This window comes from Glycine max, chromosome 10 (genome assembly GCF_000004515.6).
Source record: "Glycine max cultivar Williams 82 chromosome 10, Glycine_max_v4.0, whole genome shotgun sequence".
Taxonomy (NCBI): domain Eukaryota; kingdom Viridiplantae; phylum Streptophyta; class Magnoliopsida; order Fabales; family Fabaceae; genus Glycine; species Glycine max.
The window spans coordinates 46,883,056-46,903,047 of NC_038246.2; the positions used below are offsets into that span (position 1 = coordinate 46,883,056).

General features: G+C 34.1%; 2 protein-coding genes and 1 pseudogene across 4 annotated transcripts; 1 reads left to right on the forward strand and 2 right to left on the reverse strand.

Annotated features, from left to right (window-relative positions):
* Nucleotides 1-766: 766 nt before the first annotated feature.
* LOC100797582 (dehydration-responsive element-binding protein 1E) lies at nt 767-2,145 on the forward strand. Its single transcript, XM_003536435.5, has one exon. It carries the CDS (start codon nt 1,255-1,257, stop codon nt 1,870-1,872), a length of 618 nt encoding a protein of 205 aa, XP_003536483.1. The 5' UTR covers nt 767-1,254; the 3' UTR covers nt 1,873-2,145.
* A 1,368-nt stretch (nt 2,146-3,513) lies between these two features.
* On the reverse strand, nt 3,514-11,986 carry LOC100798111 (valine--tRNA ligase, mitochondrial 1). 2 transcript variants are annotated; one of them, XM_003536437.4, is made up of 21 exons: nt 11,924-11,986; nt 11,680-11,812; nt 11,400-11,450; nt 11,052-11,233; nt 10,897-10,969; nt 10,344-10,409; nt 10,181-10,264; nt 9,397-9,474; nt 9,204-9,287; nt 8,877-8,956; nt 8,198-8,255; nt 7,817-8,119; nt 7,556-7,726; nt 7,019-7,218; nt 6,425-6,827; nt 5,854-6,105; nt 5,261-5,761; nt 4,831-4,922; nt 4,417-4,516; nt 4,134-4,273; nt 3,514-3,804 (listed from the first exon to the last, which is right to left on the reverse strand). In XM_003536437.4, exons 2-21 carry the CDS (start codon nt 11,773-11,775, stop codon nt 3,666-3,668), a joined length of 3,153 nt encoding a protein of 1,050 aa, XP_003536485.1. In that variant the 5' UTR covers nt 11,776-11,812; nt 11,924-11,986; the 3' UTR covers nt 3,514-3,665. The 2 variants fall into 2 exon arrangements, with proteins under 2 accessions (XP_003536485.1, XP_006589565.1); XM_006589502.4 differs by having other exon boundaries at nt 11,680-11,838; nt 11,924-11,985.
* Nucleotides 11,987-13,358: 1,372 nt separating this feature from the next.
* Nucleotides 13,359-17,691, reverse strand: LOC100799002 (calcium-dependent protein kinase 26-like; annotated as a pseudogene). Its single transcript, XR_136899.5, has 4 exons — nt 16,057-17,691; nt 15,652-15,947; nt 14,006-14,413; nt 13,359-13,931 (listed from the first exon to the last, which is right to left on the reverse strand). The product of XR_136899.5 is annotated as a calcium-dependent protein kinase 26-like (transcript).
* Between the last annotated feature and the right edge of the window lie 2,301 nt (nt 17,692-19,992).

The following is a 19,992-nucleotide window of genomic DNA, read 5'->3' on the forward strand; positions in this document are numbered from 1 at the left end:
TCAAATTTTCTTATATAAAAAAACTTAATAAGTCTTACATATTTTTGCCCCTCCAAAAAAATTTATCAAGCTCCACCACTAATTAGGGATGAATGAGTTATCAGTTTATCTAATCAATAATTAATAAAAAGGATTTTGTCATAAATATTAATCAGCATTTTAGCTTGAGGTGAATTGTTTTAAACAATTATAATATTTTAAAGGTTTAATTACCCATTTAATTCATATAATTTCCAAACTTATTTCTTTTAGTCATGAAAATAAATTTTTTAGTTCATAAAATTTACATTTTAATTTTTAAAAGATCTCTATCATTAAATTTTTTTAACTTCGTTAATTAAAAAAATTTAACGATAAAGATTTTTGAGAAATAAGATGTGAACTTCAAAAAGTAAAAAAATTAGTTATTAACTATAGATTAAAAGATATAAATTTAGAAACTATAAAGTATAAATTGATAATTAAACTTATTTTAAATTAAAACTCTTCGGCAAGTAATTATTGAATGGGGGGAGGGGGGACACTAACCACAAAGACCAATAAGAAAAAGCCACTTGAATGAAGTAGCAATAAAGAAACTAGGTCTTGACTGTTTTTTAACATGTGTGTTGTGAAGTTTGAGCAGCAAGCGTGAGGTGTCCATGAACGAAAATGCAAATCCAGTTTGTGAAAACAATGTCATGCAATAAAATAAAACATTGTAGCGTGAGTTGTCTCCTGCTCCATAACACACAAAACTACTTACCAGTCCTAAAGAATCCAGAAAGAATCTAAGGCCAACCCCTTTGACCATGACAAAGGCACACTCCCTCGCTCTCCTTCTCTTCACCTTCCCCTTTCCCTTATCCAATTTCAATTTCAACAAATACTACCCATTTAGGAAACAAAGCCACACGTGTCAAAACCACAGTTCCAGACAAACTAGTCCCTACCCATGCGCCACTTTCAATTCCTTAACCATAGACCATACGCTGGGACGAAACCTCCCACGTCCCCGCCAATTCCGAATTGGCTAAAACCTACCTCAAACTTAGCTGGACACACACAGTGTTGACACTTCCTTCTAGTAACTAAACCTCCATCACCCTCTCCATATATACATCCTTAAACTCACTTTCCCTCCCAAAGCCACAACCACAAACAACGTTAGTTACTACTAACTAGTACGTACCACTTTCTTCTAGTAACTACTAACTACCCCTTTTGCACACCTTGTCTCATTCTCTCATACAACGAAACTTTCGACCAGGTAACATGTTTTCCATCAATCATTTCTCCGCCCCAGATGCGAACTCGCCGGGGTCGGGGTCAGGAACTTCCCGACCGGTACCGGCGCTGTCGGACGAGGATTATTTTCTGGCGGCGAGCAATCCCAAGAAACGCGCCGGGAGGAAGAAGTTCCGGGAGACGCGCCACCCGGTGTACCGCGGCGTGAGGAGGAGGGACTCAGGCAAGTGGGTGTGCGAGGTGCGCGAGCCCAACAAGAAGTCCAGGATTTGGCTCGGGACCTTTCCCACGGCGGAGATGGCGGCGCGTGCGCACGACGTGGCGGCGCTCGCGCTGAGGGGAAGGTCCGCTTGCCTCAACTTCGCCGACTCCGCGTCGCGTCTCCCGGTGCCGGCGACGGCGGAGGCCAGGGACATTCAGAAGGCGGCGGCGGAGGCCGCGGAGGCATTTCGCCCGGGGAAGGATGATGGTGCGGTGGTGGCGACGGCGACGGAGCGTGAAGAAGAAGAAGAAAAGGTTGTACCAGAGTATCTGAGGAACATGGTGCTCATGTCGCCGACGCATTGCTTCGGGAGTGATGAATATGGAAGCGCTGACGTGGAATTCGACGATGCTGAAGTTCGGTTGTGGAGTTACTCCATTTAATTTAACTCAATTATTGGATATTTTTTTTAGTATTTTGGGGAATGAAAAGATTGTTCGTATGCAACTATTTAGAATAGTATCCGTACTTATAATTTTACCAGTACGGATGCTGGTTTCAGGTGTCTAAAATAGATTAGAGTAGAAGGGGCCATCAAAAATATTGGATCAAAAACATGTTAGGTGAGATTTCTTTTTCTTCTTTTTTCTGTATATTTGATCTTTCAAAATAAATATCTGTAATTATTTATTAATTATATTTTTTTTCCAACTTAATGATGCATGTGTCTGATAGGAGAAATAAATTGATAAAAATAATCCATAAACACCTTGTGCTCATATAGACCAAGAGAAAGAAAAAAGCTAGACATATGTAAATGTAATATTAATATAATATTATAATGTCATAAGATAATAGTTGAGAGAAATTAAGAGTTTTAATACTTAATAAAGTGTTTCTGTTGTAACAAATGTACATCTATTACAGTAAATTAATTTGTCACTTATTTGATTATCTTATGTAACAAATAGACATATGTAAATTTAATAGTAATATAATATTATATGTTTGTTTGATGAAATAAGTTTTTTTACAACAAAGCTGTTATGTAACATAGGAGTTTATTTCATTAGTTATAGCGTATTTTAAAATGCTATTTTAATGACATTTTTTTTAAAACAGTACTTCACGTGATGTTTTGACTTCAAAGCTTTTACCTTTTTTTTATCTACACTATTTTAATTTAATAGAATTTCTCCTATATTCCTCTTATATTCAAAAACCAATACCATCCCATACTTTTTTTCTATCATCAAATATCATTTAAATATAATGAACAAAATTATAATATAAATCAATTTATAATATCTCATTTAATTTAAAACGGTGAATGACTTTAAATTTACTATCATATTTTTGATTTAAATGAAATAATTTAAAATGAATCAAAAATATGTAAAGTGATAATTATTTGCAAATTATATATAATTAAGAAACTTTAAATTGTAATCAAGTAACTAAACATATCTTTTAATGTTATTTTATATTGATTAACTAATTTTCCTGCTTTACTAAATACATTTAATTTAGTTAACTAGCGTAACAGATATGAAGCATATTCACTTTTCATGTCACAAGAATTGATCTTCTAAAGTTAAAATTTTAATTTTAAAAAATCAGACTTTCAGTCTGAAGTTTTATCAATTTTGAGCGTTGTAGAAAACATTATATTTGGCATTATCTCAAAGGTTTATCAACACGATGCTATTCTTAATACTGAAAATATAACTGCAACCTCACTATATATATATCATAAAAATCTTATATAAGAAATAAAAATGAAAATAATCAATCTCAATTGTCAAATTAAATAAAAGATCAACATTAAAATATTTTAAATTAGAATCAAAACTTTATTTAACCATAAAATATTTACTAAACAAGAAATCAAATATCTTAAAGATTTATATATATTCAAATTAAAGAGAAAAAATCAACACATATCATCCATATAGAACATGTTTGAATTTCAATTAGGAAAGTTTAAAATCGGAGTCCTTTGTCAACCATAAAAAAAAAGTTAGCAAAATTCTTAGTGAGGACTAAGGATGATCAAACAATTCCCCAAATCCAGAGGCAAAAGATAATTAAAGTTTGTATTGATTTAGCAAAACTAATATTTAGTAAAAGACATGCAATATAGTTTGGCCACAAAAATACCTAGTTCGAACTGTAAATATCCATAATACAAGCATGTAAAGTAAAAAAATTGATCAAACAAGTTCATACTTTGAAGCTAGAGAGTCAGACCAGCCATTTCCCCAAGCAATAACTTAAGGGAATCTAGCTTCTCCTGGTTCTTTTCTCGAATATTTGGCAAAACCTTTTCTTCATAACCTTTAGCATTCATAATCTTCTCTAGTCTTTCTATTTGCCTGCATAGAAAGAAACTCCAGTATTTTAGTTGAGAGCCATTAAGAGAAGAAAAAAAAGACAACAGTTTTTAATAAAATAAAATCGTGTATTCAAATATTTTACGAGCAGCCATTTAAGACTTGAACAACAACAAAGTGAGGTGGCTACATAATAGATAACACAATGGCTAAAAACCAAATTTTTAGGAATATTATTCATAATGAAATCCCTTTTAATAATTTCCTTCAATGTAATGATTTGATCTCTCCTTCTACCTACCCCTTTTCATTGATACCTTAAGACTTGACGTTAAAATGTATTCTAAAAAACAATTGGAGATAAAACATACTTTTTCAGCTCATCTATCTTCTTGATCTTCCCCTCTGCTTCTGCAGAATTAGTTCCTTGAAGCTCTAAATAAACAGAAAGGTTTTCATTTACAACAGCATCAGCATATCCAGATGGAACAGCATCTCTTTCAGTGATTACCTGTGAATCATATAATCATCATTAAAGTGAAAAATATGGCAATTAAGTGGATTGAAAACAGGCTATATGATTAATAACAAAATAGTGAAACAAAATACAAGGGGGATGCATGAGAAGAGAACACAAGCAACCAAGAAACTTACTGTCAAAGAGGATAGATTAGCTAATGTTACAATCTCTAGTTGGTGGCTGTTAATAATCTCAGTAACCACCGGTGCTCGGCAGAGAACAAAAGCTGGTCGCCTAGCAATATATGCATCAATTTTAAAATCAGCATAGCATGTAAAGATTGAATAACAATATTAGATGAGAAGTTAATATTGACAGAAACAGATAAACAAAGTCCTATGCAGAGGTCGTAGTCTCCAAAAATGTTTCATGCTCTGTTTGCTTTGGTTATTTTAGGGTGATTTCTTATGGTCATTTATGCAACTCTAATTTTACTGGAAAATTTTCTCATTTGTCACCACCATCAAAAAGAGAGTTCCAGCTACATTTAGACAAAGCAGAGCAGAAAACCTGAGACTTGTAAAAAAGCAAATGTGGCTAACACATACCTGTCACGACTTTCTTTTGCCAGTGACCTGAGAGACTTAACAGTGGACTCAATAATGTCCATCTCATTCTCCACCCTTTCATTATTCCAGCCCTGAAGTAAAAAATATCATATTATTGAATAGCCAAAGCATGTTAAACACAACACATTATAAAAGCATATGAGGTACCATAAGCTGAGTCATGATCAGTGTTGTTAAATAGCGGTCATGGCAGCACCATGGCCGAATGGCGTGGCAGATTTTTGCCAACTGCCATAGGCAATTTGTGAAGGGAGAACCACCATGGTGGCACCATGAGGCACAATGGCATGTTTATACGGCAAAATTTCAGCCTTCCGCCATGATCCACCATCAATAACACCGGTCATGATTGGCACTTTAAACACACAAAAGGCCTGAATATTACAATATTTTGAAGAGCAAGACTAACCTCTACAGTTGATGGATAATCACATATCATGATAGATTCTGCTCTCTCACATTCCCTGGGTGAAGGAAGGCGCTGCCATAATTCTTCCGTGACAAAAGGCATAAAGGGATGAAGCAATCGAAGGCCATTGTCCAGACAAAACCACAAAGTATCTTGTGCAAAGCGTCTTTTGGAAGCAAACTTAGGATCATTACCAGTAAAGTAAGGCTTAATCACTTCGATAAATACATCACACAATTGATACTGCCACCAAGAATACACAGCAGTGGTAGCTTGTGAGAAATCAAATGATTCAAGTGAATTCACTGTCTTGGATATGGTTTTATTTAACACTGAGAGTATCCACTGGCAGCTAAATGGGAGAACCTCTGGAATCAAATTAGCAGGAGGGATATAATCATCCCCAAGCTTGCTCATAGCAAATCGTACTGCATTCCACAGTTTATTACACCATTGGCGATACCCAACCACCCTTTGAATATCTAGGTTAATTTTGTCAGACTGAAATGAATGAAAACAGCACAATTAAATCACAATAGTTGACATGCTTGGTGAAAAAATCAGCCATATAAACATTGAAAAGAGATTGAAACCTGAGCTGTGTACGAGACCAGTGCAAAACGGAGAGCATCGGCACCACATTCATCAATACCATTTGGAAAGTCCTTCTTCTGACCCTCTAAAGCAGTGGCTAGTTCTCTGGGGTCCAGGTTACCAGCCTCTAACCTCTTATGTAGACCTTCAAGTGATATCCCATTTATCACTTCAATGGGATCAATAACATTCCCTAAGGACTTGGACATCTTGCGTCCATGTGCATCACGAACCATAGGATGCAAATAAATCTGCATAGGATTGTAAGTACATCCATGAGAAGGTCATTGATCAAATTTTCGAAGTTATACATGAGTGCTTGGTTAGCTTTCCTTAAATGATGATTTAATTCTTTACTCTCTCTCTTACAGAGGATCTCTTATATCTCTTTGTAATCTTCATCTGTCTTAATGAATTTTCTTTTAAAAAAAACAAGAAAAAGAAAAATCTTAGGCATGCATGATCAGAATTCACACTTCACATGTGAGAACACCAAGTAACACATTATTCCTTACGCTCAAACAAGGATAAAGTTCTCACAAAATGATCTGCATGAGATAGTAACCTCACCTTCGTAAAAGGCACATCACCACCCAACTTCAATCCTTGCATCACCATTCGGGCAACCCAGAAAAAGAGGATATCATGGCCAGTTTCCAGAACAGAAGTTGGATAGAATGTCTTCAGGTCCTCTGTGTCATCAGGCCATCCCAGCACAGATAATGGGAACAGACCAGAAGAAAACCATGTATCAAGAACGTCAGGATCCTGGCTTAAATGAAACTGCTTTCCATTATACCTCTGGCTAGCCTCTTTCTGAGCTTCCTCTTCATTTTTTGCCACTACCCAATGATCATTATAAGCACCAAATTCCCGAAGAACATCATCCTCCAAAGTGACATACCATGCAGGTATTTGGTGACCCCACCATAGCTGTCGTGAAATGCACCAATCACGTATGTTTTCCAGCCATCTGTAAACAAAATTACCTTCAGTATGACATGGTTATATCATATGATTATAAGAAGAAAAAAAAAGGCACATGAGAAGAAAATTAGATACAGAGCACGCCAAAGAGCCAAGTTCCGACCACAACATGGTGCCATAAATGTAATTTAATGTTCATTACAAGAATTTGCAAAAAGCAAACAAAGATACAAGTACCTCTTCCAATCAGCCAAATATTGTTTTGGAATAATCTCTATCCTTTTGTTTTCCTCATCCACAGCAGCATGAAGAGCTTGTTTTGCCAAATCATTGCAATTGACATACCACTGGGGTTTTATCATGGGCTCCACAACATCATTGCTTCTTGAACAAACCCCAAGGCGCATCTCATTGTTTTCAGATCCTCTATAAAGGTCCTATACAGAAGAGGAAAAAAAATAAAACAAGAAATAGCCGAAATTGCTTGTTTCATCATACACAAACATAAAATATTTCTAAGATAAGAGAGATAAATACTAGTCTAAGGTACTACCCCTTGCAGGAATTTATAAGCTAATGATAGCTAAAAGAAAATCATGTGCAACATATTAAAAATTAAAAATAATGATATAAACTATAATCTTCCCTTCCGGCACCAGAGAAGCAATCACATGTCAGGTCTGGTTCCACAAAAATATAAGTGTACTTTCTAACAGAAGTATTGTAACCTAACATTTGTTATTTCTCATGAAACAAATAATAGTATAACAGCACCTTCTTTTGTAATGCTTCTGCTACTGCCTCTCGAGCTTTAAACCGCAGCATGCCCAAAAAATCAGAGCCACCATTGGAATTTATTTTTCCGTCATCCGTGAAAACATTAATGAATTCAAGGTTGTGACGTTTTCCCACCTCAAAATCATTTGGATCATGGGCAGGTGTAATCTGCAAGGAACAAAGAAAATACCATAATATGTATAATATCACTTGAAAAAGAATTTCAACAGAAATTTTATTCATACATATAGAGAATACCTTAACAGCACCTGTCCCGAACTTTGGATCAACAAGAATAGCATCACAAATTATAGGAAGTTTTCTACCATTAAATGGATGAATAGCATATTTTCCATGAAAATGGCTATATCTGTCATCATTAGGATGTACGGCAATAGCAGTGTCACCAAGCATAGTTTCAATTCTAGTTGTGGCAACAACAATTTCACCTAGGTTCCCTTCCAAAGGATATGCAAACTTTGTTAAAACTCCAAATTCCACTGGTTTGTCATATCCCGGAACCTTTAGTAGACTCCTTTCTTTTATTTCCAAATAATCCACCTGCATGCAGCAAGCAAAGACATTACATATGCAATATAGATACCTCAGATAAGACAATCAAGAACAAGCATTGCATACCTCAATATCAGATATTGCAGTTCGTAAAACACAATCCCAATTCACTAAACGAAGATCCCTGTGAAAAATAACAAATTGAAATATAAATCATGTTGTAAGAGAACTTAAGGAGCACCTAGAGCTTAGTATACAGAATCCCGTCAGCACATTTAATTTAACCTAATTCACCTAGCATTTTTTGCATTAATGTATCTTCATATTTAGAGTCCAACAATTCAACAAAGGATATAGCACATATTTTGTTAAAAATAATAACCTAAGTAAAACTATGATTCAATAGAAACTTCACCGTCAATAAGTATTCAAGTTCACAAGATATATTTCGGTGTGCACTGAGGATTCAAGCACATAAAATCCCAAAAATATAGCTTTTTGACCACTCAATTCTTGTTATCATTTTAGAACCATACATGTGGCAGGTAGTTTATGCAGTAAACTAGTTATAAGACAGTCTTAAAACTAAATTTGCTATGTGTAACTATTATCAGGCATCCTATATTGTTTCCAAATTCCTATAACGCATTAACTAAAGCTTGTCTCCATATTATCAATGATCACTATCAATTTGTTTGAATACAACTAAGAAATTGAAGTCAGTATAAATGAAAAACCTAAAAATCAGTAGCTATGAATAAAAGTATTACATAAAGACAAAACATATTGCAAATGTCCAACCCACCTATAGATAAGGCCTTGTTTGTAAAGCCTTACAAAAGCCTCCGTCACAGCCTTAGATCTTCTTTCATCCATTGTGAAGCACTGGAAACAGAACGTGAGACACAAATAAAAACAAAAGCCATAGTAGGAAATGGCATGAGAAATAACTATCTGAATTGGACAAACTTTGTTTCAATTGTCTTAACTTTGCTGTGAGTTTCTGCCAATGGGTTTAATAAGGGGGCTTCTAGATTGGACATCCCCACCACCACCACCACACCCCAAAAAAATAAAAATAAAACAGAGATATCAACTGATGGACTAAACACAAAACATGTTTCGTATTTACCTCACGAGACCAATCCAAAGAGGCTCCTAATCGGCGTAATTGTTGTAATATTGTGCCCCCATACTTGTGTTTCCACTCCCAAACCTATTTTTGCCAATATTCACCAAAGTAGGTCACAAGAATCAGAATAAACAAATAAAAAGGTGGCAAATTATCAAGAATCTTGACTTCAAAGGTTGTTCTATTAACATACCTCAGAGACAAATTTCTCACGGCCCAGATCATGCCTGGTTAGGTTTTTTTCGCGAAATAGCTTTTTCTCCACAACTACCTGTGTCATAGTGATAATTTACATAATTTAATTCATCTCACACAATAGATATGCTAAAAACAGAAAATGTAGATGTATATTATAAAAAGTATTCCATGGCACATTAGCACTGTAACTAAAAATTGAAATAGGTCTACACTCTACACTTCCATTTAAAGCTAATAATGGTATGACACAATTGCCACATATTGTAGGCATAAAAAATGTCTAAATTGCTCAATGCTGCTGCCTATGTGGCCCTTAAAAGTGTAGCAACAAAACTCTAATTTGTTTCTAGCCATAAATTTGGGATAGAAAGAAATATGACAAAATGGAAAGATAAAAAATGTCATTGTCTCTCAAGCTAAAATTTTACACAAAAATCCCAGTGAGAAAAAACTATTTAAATAAAGCATGGAATTAAATGTGCAGCGGCAATTAAACAACAACAAAGCCCTATCTCACTAGGTTGCATAGGCAATTGAACAAATGGTTTTTAATAATAGAAATACTTCTTAAAAGTTGAATCCAAATGCAAAATAACTTTCCTTTTCTAAAAAAAGTTCTTTTTATCATAAGTTTTATCTAATATCTATATGATCAAATATGTATGCCTAAGTCAAATAACTGGCCCTTCCTCCATCACCCAAGCACAGCATCCACAACAAATGATAAATTACAAAACAGTTATGAACTACACAAAATCTTCTCAATTTAGACATAGAACCTGTGTAGCAATCCCAGCATGATCCATTCCAGGCACCCACAAGGCATTGTATCCAGACATTCTCCGCCATCGAATCATTGTATCCTGCAGGCAATAAATTACATTAGATTAAGTGTTTAGAACAGCTAACCTAAACAGTTACAATGGGGTATAGATATGATACCTCTATTGCGGCTGTTAGAGCATGACCTATATGGAGAGCACCAGTCACATTCGGAGGGGGCAAAACCTAAAATACAGCACAATCAGATTCTCAATAGACAAAAATGGGGAGCAAAATAATGCAACTTTTATATATCATTAGAATTTCTGGTTTGTGCAGCCACTTTGCACATATCTCAAGCAGTGTAATGGCCAAAAAAAAAACAGCATAGCATAAATCTTTTCAAGATTACAGCAAGATCAAGGCACTATATTTCTGTAATTTCAACTGATACCATCAAACAGCAATGTAAATACTATTGAATTTGAGAAATTTCTCAGACTACTAAGATAAATCACTGTAAGATATGGTCCAAAAGATTTCCACATTTTATTAGAAAGATCTCAAATTGAGAAGGATCACTTCCACAGTTTCACTATACAGCAAAAGGTTACTTTACACTCCATATGTAAATCTCCAATTACATCATCCTACTGAGGAAGCAAAATTGCAGTAAAAAACAACTTTGCATAGTATCTGAAACCAACACATATAAGTTCAACAAGCCACTCACAATGACAAAAGGTGGTTTGGAGCTGTTAGCATCTGCCACAAAATACTGTGATTCCTCCCACCACTCATACCACCTACATTATAGCAAACATATAAAAGTTAAGCAATTTCATAAATTTAAAGTGCAATGAGCATAATGATGGAATTAACACCCACGATTTCTCCACGGCAGTTGGACTATATTGCTTGGCCATTTGCCGAGCCATACGCTTCTTCTCACCCGATGGAGTCTCGGGATCAACATAATCTTCAGGATTCTCACCCTCCCCACCACGCTTCACAACTTTCTTTTCACTCTTTTTAGAAGTAGAAGCATTGGATGATTGCTGTGCTTGTTGCTGCCAGCACCAAAAGGAAGAAAGAAAAAATAAGTGGAGATTCTAAACATTATTCACAATATCAAATTGACAAAGACCACATAGGAACAATAAAAAAACACAGCAAAATCAAATCAAATCAAATCAAATGTTGCAATTGTACAGGAAAATCAGGAACCCTAGTCACCTGAGCTTGCTTCTGAAGAAACTTCTCTTTCTTCAATTGCTTCTCTCTAGCCTGAGACAAAGCCACAAAATTGTGACAAGAGAAAGTAAACATCAGCAACTATTGGATAGTATTATAATATTATTCCACCCAAATAAAAGAAACTTGGCAAACGGCAACAGTCTAATAAATCGTTGCAACTAACAAAAGGGCATCAGAAAGCACATTTTTTTCTTGAATCCCATTAATGCAAACCCCGATTAGTAAAACAATAACGATAAGATGATGAAGATGGGAAAACCTTTTCTTCCTTTTTCCTTTTCTTCTCGGGGTCTTCTTCGGGTGTGGGTTGCACTTGCACTTTCTCTTTCTCTTTGTTGTTGGCAGAGGAATCCATTGATGATTTGCAGTGAAGAATGTTCTGCGTATGAAATCTGCGTACCCAAAGCAAAGAACGGTTCTTTTTGAATAGAGAGAGTAAGCAAAGTCAGAATTCCGAAACAAAACTTTAACTGGCGGCTACGACAGATAGCGAGTGCCCTTACCTTAACTGTGTGAAAACCCTCAGAAAACGGGCCTGCTATCTTCATTTGCATACTCGCACACAGCTTGGTTTCGGTTATTTAAAAAAATAATAATAACTAAAATGTTTCAACTTAATTTCTATGGTTAGTGTAAAAAAAATATACTATTAATCAATCAAGATTTATGATAAATATAAATTTTAAGATAATTATCATAAAATTAATAAATTCTAGATATATGATATTATATTTATGATTAAATAATGGTATAAAAATCTTACACAATTGTATATACCATTTACTCAAAATGTTGTATAGAATAAAAAATAAGTAAATTTTCATGTTGTTTGAAGTTTTAAAAAAAATAAAGAAGTTAAAATTTTTTATCCATTTATTTGATTGAATAAAAATGAAAATGTAATTTTATTAAATAATTCTTTCTTTGTATAGAAATAAAATAAGGTAAGGATATTTTGGTTATTATGACAAAATCTCCTGTTTACTCTCATTTTTTCTCTTCAAATTAGATCAGATTAAATGCATGTTGGGATACCCGGCAGAATCAATTCCAGCAGCCAAAATTATGGTGGGTAATTGAACAATCAAAAGCAACAAAGGATTGCTTTAGTGTCACCGTGAAAAAAAAAAATTGATTTTGTGTGATCGCGCTACGTATCCAAACATACCCCAAGATTATGGTCGGACTCAATATTTTCTTTTTTCCTCTTCATTTTTCCACACAATTAGAGAGTTCTTTTTTTTTTTTTTGAGATATATTCTCTCATAGTTAATTCAAACTGTTAGGGTTCGCCTTATAATTACTTCATACGTAGTGTGATAATTTTGAGTCCTTGAAGTTCAAAGAAAATCAGTTAAGGAGCTTGATCGTTCAATCAAGTTTGATCGCCTTATAATGCAAGTTCAATTAATCTCATACTAAACTCAACTCCACGACAAATATGTAGTTGTAAACGGTAAACCCCTTGGCACAACAAATATGTAGTTGTAAACGGTAAACCCCTTGGCACCGGTCTTCTTCGATTCCTTCAGATGAAAAACTATGTAGTGCTACAAGTTGTTTAACAAGAACATGGATATATGCTTCTTTCTCATTATAGTTGTTACACGAGTCCTTTCACACAAGAATAATTTTGTACACAAATAGACAATTATAGGCACATCACTTCACATTTACATAATTATAGCTAGTCTCACCTCATTTTGTGAAAGCTATCACTCATTCTACTACCACATGGTTATGTGAGCAGATGCAAGGCATAGAAATGAGCAACGGGCATTTTGCTTTGAGAATGGCTTGATTTGCCCAGTGGATAGGCATGGTGCTCTTTACTACATATACATATACATATATGCTTCAATGGACTGTACAGTGGACCTCTCATTTCAAGTTAAACTGTTTGTTCCTCACCTCAAAATTGAATCAAAAGTATAATAATTCGACACAATAATTAACAATTCATTTCCAAACATTTTGGAGTACCATCAAGATACAAACTTTACACACCAGGCAGAATTCCTATTACTCGCATTCATGCATGGTAATTAACATGGGAAGCTGAATAAAGAAGAAAGGAACACATTAATAGTGAGCAATTAGAAGCCACCACGTGATTAAACTGACGAGTCCTGAACCACAAACTTGCACCAACCAGACAACATCAACAACAATGTGAATTTGGGAAACACATACAATGTGTTAGGTGAATTTGCATCGGTAAACCAAATTTAATCGCAACATCAGGCTATTCAATTAATCTCTCCAGAAGTTTACCCTTTCAACAGACGAGAGATGATCTTGGTGATGTAGGAAGTTGGGTGCATGATGACCAACGAATGACAGATTCAGTCACCACAAGATCAAGTTGCTCACACTCACCAAGTCCAATTGTCTGGTTTCTCTTGTTGTGGAACCCAAATGCCCCAAGACCAATTGTTCCACCTGCCCTTTTACCCTCTACAGGCTTGCAATCCAACTCTTTAACATCATGTCCAAAGCAAAGGGGAGAATCTGGTTGAAGAAGCAATAATAAACATCAGATTAAAGGTATGAAAAAAATGAAGATAGATTAACTCTAAATGTACCTCCAGCAATTGCATTTACATTTGACGTGTTAGTTAGGCATTCTGAAATACAAACCCTTTGCTCAACAACAGAACTGGAGCTGAGAAATGCAAAGCTAGGCATTGAGGGAATAGTAGAAGAAAATTCCAAATCGGTGGAACCACCTGAGCTTTGAAATGAAAATCCACCCGAAACAGAACAAGGTTTCACTGGTTCCTCAAAAAAGGAAGAAAATGATGATTTGCATGTGAACGTAGGCAATTGAGGACCACATGTAGGAGATTCAGCGCCAAAGCTGATGTCCTTATTCCTGGACATAAACGAGGTAGAGAATGAATTGCTACCAACATCCAACTCTCCACAACCTCTAATTTTATGTTCACTTAGTTGTTCAGGATTTGTTTGGTTGCTTTCCATCCAGTGATGATCTGCAAAGGGAAAGTTCAGTTGAATTTTAGAAAAGAGATTTTTGGGGTCTCATTTGTTTCTTCTTCTTTTGGGTGTTTTGTATTGGACAAGGAAGGGATGCTATATTTTTAGACTAGAACCACTGACTGTCTTAATTAAATCAACATAAGTAGTAATAGCTTATGTGATCATTTAGAACAAGCATGTAACCAAAAGAAGAAGAAAACAAAAAGGCACCATGTTCAGCTAAATACATGACATAAACTGCTCATCATGTTGTAAAAATCAAAATTCTTTATCTTGAGGGTAGTATAATAATAAAACATGGCAAAAGATAAATCTGGGTGTATTTCTGGGTGAGAAATATGGCCAGTATAAAATTCTTTATCTGCCTGAGAAATGTGCTGGGTGATAGCAAAATTAAATCTGAACGTGAGAAGAAGAAACTGGGGGAAAAATCACAGGAAAACAAGATAATAGAAACAACCTTGTTCCTTATGGGGATGATGTGATGAACAAAAAGTTGCATACTAATTTTTTAATACAACAGTTTAGAACAAGCATACCATAAAGGATTGAATAGTATGAATTTCGTACCACAAGACACCCCTTTTAGTTTTAATAATTTTAAGTGTTATAGCACAAATTGATTGGTGAACTGTTTCTCTGTAACAAAGACTAACAGAATAGTCATGCTATAAGTAAGCTAAGCAGAACAAAAATGCACTCCATTACTCCAATATATATATGAGTATATATGTATGTATATGGGATAAGGATCAAATGACACCAAGTGTCAAACTTAGTAAAATATCACTTCCAATAACTTCAATCAAAAGTGAATTTTATCAATATAACCACTAAATTTAAAGTTCTCATAAAGTAGATCAAGTCTACAAAATTTCGCACAATTCAAAATTTAACTGATACTCCATCTCCCCACTTTATTTTAAAATAAAGTAAATAGCTACTTCTGGATTAAATATCTATGAATGCCTGAATTGTGTAAAATTTTATATTATTTTATATACATGATCACAGCAGTAGTATCACATGAATCAATGGTTAGATTGATAAAATTCACTTTTGATAAAAATTTATAGGAGATGTCATTTTACTAAGATCGACGCCTAGTGTAATTTGACCCTATCCCTACATACACACACACACCCCTACACCTACAATTATGAATACGAATCAAATAGCTTCAGTAGATAGGATAGGCATTAACAGCAAAAGAAAAGCAGGTGTAACTTACCCAAAACCTCCTTGGAAGTGAGCCTTTGAGAAGATTCTCTGCAGAGCATTCACATAATCAAATCCTTAGCTGATTCGGAAATGCAATCCAAGGCTCAGGTGGGAACCTCAGGTTAGCAGTCTTAGCAACTTCAAATATTCCTGACTTTGTCTTTCCCCAAAATGGAGGCATCCCACTCAGTAGAATGTAAAGAATAACCCCTGCACTCCAAACATCAGCAGCCTGGTTATATGCACCTGCCAGTACCTCTGGAGCTATATAGAATGGACTCCCAACTAACCCATGCAAACTCTGTCCTGCTTAACCAAACCCCAATTTTGAAGATGAAAACAACATTTTCAGTGGAGCAATGGAAATTGCAAGGAAGATTTAATATCTGCAAAGGAAGCGAAAAAAAGCAAGTACCGGGCTTTATGTAGGTTGCAAGCCCAAAGTCTGCCAATTTAATTGGAGATGAGGAAGATCTAGTTGCCAAGAGAATGTTCTCAGGCTTCAAATCTCTATGAACAACCTCGTTTTCATGACAATACAAAACCATCTGCATGAGATGCCTAAAAAGACCCCTGGCTTCAAATTCAGAAAACCATCCGTGCTTTTCTAACAGATGAAACAACTCTCCTCCAGCACAAAGCTCCATCACTAGATGAACAAAATCCTCTTCTTCATAAACTGCCTTGAGATCTACAACATTTGGGTGCCCAGATAACCTAGTCATTATCTCAATCTCGAGTTTAACACTCTGCCAATCATCTGAAGTAACTAACCTATCTTCTATCTTTAGCAATAGATTTGCAGGCCAAAGCCTCTCCAGTCAGCTTGTTAGAGCATGCTCTTATGACACCAAATTGTCCCCAACCCAACTGCACTCCAAGAACGTATTGATCTTTCAAATTACAGATTTGATTCGTGTCTAATATGGTTTCGGTTAAGCTTGCTACTTTGTAACAATTATATGAAGTTGAATGTCCACTGCCGCTGTTGCTCTTGGCAACAGCCATAACAATGTTCTAATCCCGCTACAAACCCACAAAAATCAGTAGAATATGTTTACCCTAAAAAATCTCTTTCAGAAAGATCTGGTTTGGGAGATAGGGATGATCACTTTGACAAAATAAGATTACTAAACACCAATACCAAATTTGATCTTGTTTACACCGCCATTCACCGAAACCTCACTTCAGGTCAAAATCCCAGAAGGAACTTAACTTGGTTGATAAATATTCGATAAAGACATTTACTACAGCTGTTAGGCACAGAATACCATGAATTTGACAAGTAAAAGACAGAAAAAGCGAAAAATTGACTTAGCCAAGAACACTTCTCCCCTTCCCAAATCAGTTTATCTTCAAAAACAAAGAAAATGAGACTTCTATTGCGAAATAGCTAAATCGCTAATTAAGGTAAACAAAAAAAAAAACTATGTATACACCAAGTAATTACTTCTGAATTAGATCAAAAAGTTAATATAATTAAAGTTTTGAGCTCCCCCAGCTTTAAATTTCATAAAAGACTGAAAACAGATTCTAGCAAATCCCCACAAAATAATTAAACAAAAAAAAAATGAACGGATTAGATTCCTAACAACAAATTTCAATCAGAATGATCAATAAAAACATAAACGACCATTAATAAACTCTAAAGTGACAAAAAAAAATACCCAGAAGGCATGAACAAAAGAAAAAAAAAACTAAAAACAGCACAAACCCATTAAAATTCAGTCGAAACTTGGCAACCCCAGATCAAATAACAGTTGTCAAATTTTAACAATTACCAATAAAAAGTTGAAATTGGAAAACAGAAGCGTGTGCGTGTGTGTGTGTGCGCGTGTGTGTGTGTGTGTGTGTGAGAGAGAGAGAGAGAGGGACCCGAGGAAATGAAGAAAGACAGAAGAGAGGGAATCCGTTGGAGCAGTGGCTCGGGACCCCCAACCCCGACCAAAGCTTTCGCCGAAGCTAAAACCGTTGCTCTCGTTTGTTTGGTTCTGCTCGGTTCTGTCTTTTCAAAATGAGAAGGAGCATTACTCCTTCCTCTGAATTTGGATTATCGTTTTTAATTTGTTGTTTTATCGTTTTTCTTATAAAAAGTAATAAAAAAATATGGTAGAGAAAAACATATAAAGAATAATGTAAATGAACTTTATCAAGTATTTAAATGTGTGTCACATTAGGTACTGGTAGCAAATCATTTCCTGCCTATATACCAAAAAAAGATACTAGCAAATCTTTAATTTTTGCCTAAAATATATAAAAAAAAGTATAGATTTAAAACTGTTTAAAATAATTAGTTTTAATGATAATAAAAATATAATTAAAGTAAACATATAGATGTTTAAAACATTTTATTTAAAAAATTTAAGATTATGTAATTAATAAAATATTATCTTGATGATAATTATAAATATTTACTTATATTTAATGGAAATTAAAATTTAATTATAGTAATTAAGAAAACTAAAGATCTTATTTAATTAAAAAAATTATTTTTAGAGAAATTAAACAAAAAACAAATTATTGACATATTTTAATACAAATTTATAAAATAAGTGTTACAATGTGTGCCCGTATGAAAAGAACTACATATAAAATTTGTGAATATAATTTACCCAATCAACAAAGATTATTTTGGTGGCCATGATATATATGGATGCGTTTATTTAAATTTATTTCTTGAAAACAATACTTATTTTAATAAAATAAATATTTTTTTAGTATGTTTGTTTAAATTGTTTCTGTTTTACAAAAAAGTATTTTTAGCTTATCTTGATAAGTAAATCCTATTTGCTTATTAAAAAAAAATACTCATTTTAATTTTTTTTATTTTAACAAATTAATTTATGATATAAAATATCTACCAATGATCAATTTCTGTTTAAACATTTAACTAGTCATCTTTAATAAAAAAAATTCTTAATTACTTTTTTTTCCATCAAGAGACTCAAAATTGAAACAAGTATGATACTAATATCTGTTAATGGGTCTCCTCTCCCAAACAATTTGTTTCACAATATTGCTTACAAATAAGTCTAACAGATATATTAACTTAAATAGTCATATTAATATAGACAAGACTAATAAAGTCTAGGTCATAAAACATGTAAAAAAAAAACATGATCCACCACACAGATAAATCCTTTTTTTATAGTACACAGATGAACCTATTAGACTTTTTAAGTGACTCAAAGATCTAGAACTAATCTTTTATTTAAACAAGTTAAGTCATGATCTTCTTCATAAATAAATTTGACTTGTCAAACTTATTGCAATTGCAATTTAGATTATAATTAGACGTATTTTTATATCTATCTCTTTTAAGAGAGATTAATTAATCGCTGCATGTACATAAATAAAAGTCGAGCAATGGATCAGGATCTGTATTCCTATCCTAAAAATGGAGCAATGGGTATGTGTTGATTATGTTCCTATATACACGATCTTATCCACTTTTATTTATGGAAAGTCAGATAATATTTACAACTAAGCCATACACCATACAGCTTATAACTGGCGTGACACAAGTGGATATTGCCAGATGAGATACAATTGTCAATTCGATTAATTGGATCAATGCATGGGTGACTCCCAGCAAAGAATGATTCCAAGCCTCATTCAGCAATTAGTAGAAAAGAATTCTCTTCCATGTCGTTTATCGTATGGTACATTAGCTAGCTACATGCCGTGTGAATTGTTTTAGTCTCTGGTTTATATATGCTTCAACTATATCTGAACTCATTCATTGCATGGAGAGAATGTAAGCAAAAATGCTACTTCTAAACGAATAATTTCTTATGGTTAAAAATATAAGTTTAGCTGTTTAGGGGGTTTAGATAACACATTTCTTACATATATCATTTTCTATAACTTTTAAAATAGGGTTTGGGAATTTATCTGAATCCATATTGTGCAATCTCTAATAGTGTTTTTCTTGTTGTTTCTGAAAGAATTTTTCTTCTCTTGCTCCATTTTGAATGTGTCTATATTACATAGAACACTTTCTAATTTGAATATCATTATTTCTTTCTGGCAAAACTCTAAAGCAGAAAGAATTTTTGGAGGGGAGTGAGAAAAGTTGTGAGTTACCTTTTAAATGAAAACTAACTGAGGGAAATTAATTAAATAACTTAACCTCCCTTTCAAATTAACCTTTTATTTCCTTTTCTCTTGTTGATAGAGAAGACAGGCTAGATGTGCTCATTTTCTTGCTAGTATGTACTGGGGCTCATCAAACCCAGTCTATGTTAGTTTGGGATGTTATCCTTCCCTCACCTAGAGTCCTTTCTTCTTAGGAATTATCTAGGTCGAGCCTCTTTTGTAATCTTTTCAGTAAACAAATAAATTAAGAATT

What these genes read in the sequence shown, in the direction of transcription:
- LOC100797582 (XM_003536435.5), top strand. Translation starts at nt 1,255, where the DNA reads ATGTTTTCCATCAATCATTTCTCCGCCCCAGATGCGAACTCGCCGGGG.
- LOC100798111 (XM_006589502.4), bottom strand. Translation starts at nt 11,974, where the DNA reads ATGCAAATGAAGATAGCAGGCCCGTTTTCTGAGGGTTTTCACACAGTT. An exon ending in TTCTTCAGAAGCAAGCTCAG is followed by an intron (nt 11,234 to 11,399) that starts GTGACTAGGGTT and finishes TGGTGCTGGCAG; the next exon opens with CAACAAGCACAGCAATCATC. An exon ending in AAGATAGATGAGCTGAAAAA is followed by an intron (nt 3,805 to 4,133) that starts GTATGTTTTATC and finishes CTTTCTATGCAG; the next exon opens with GCAAATAGAAAGACTAGAGA.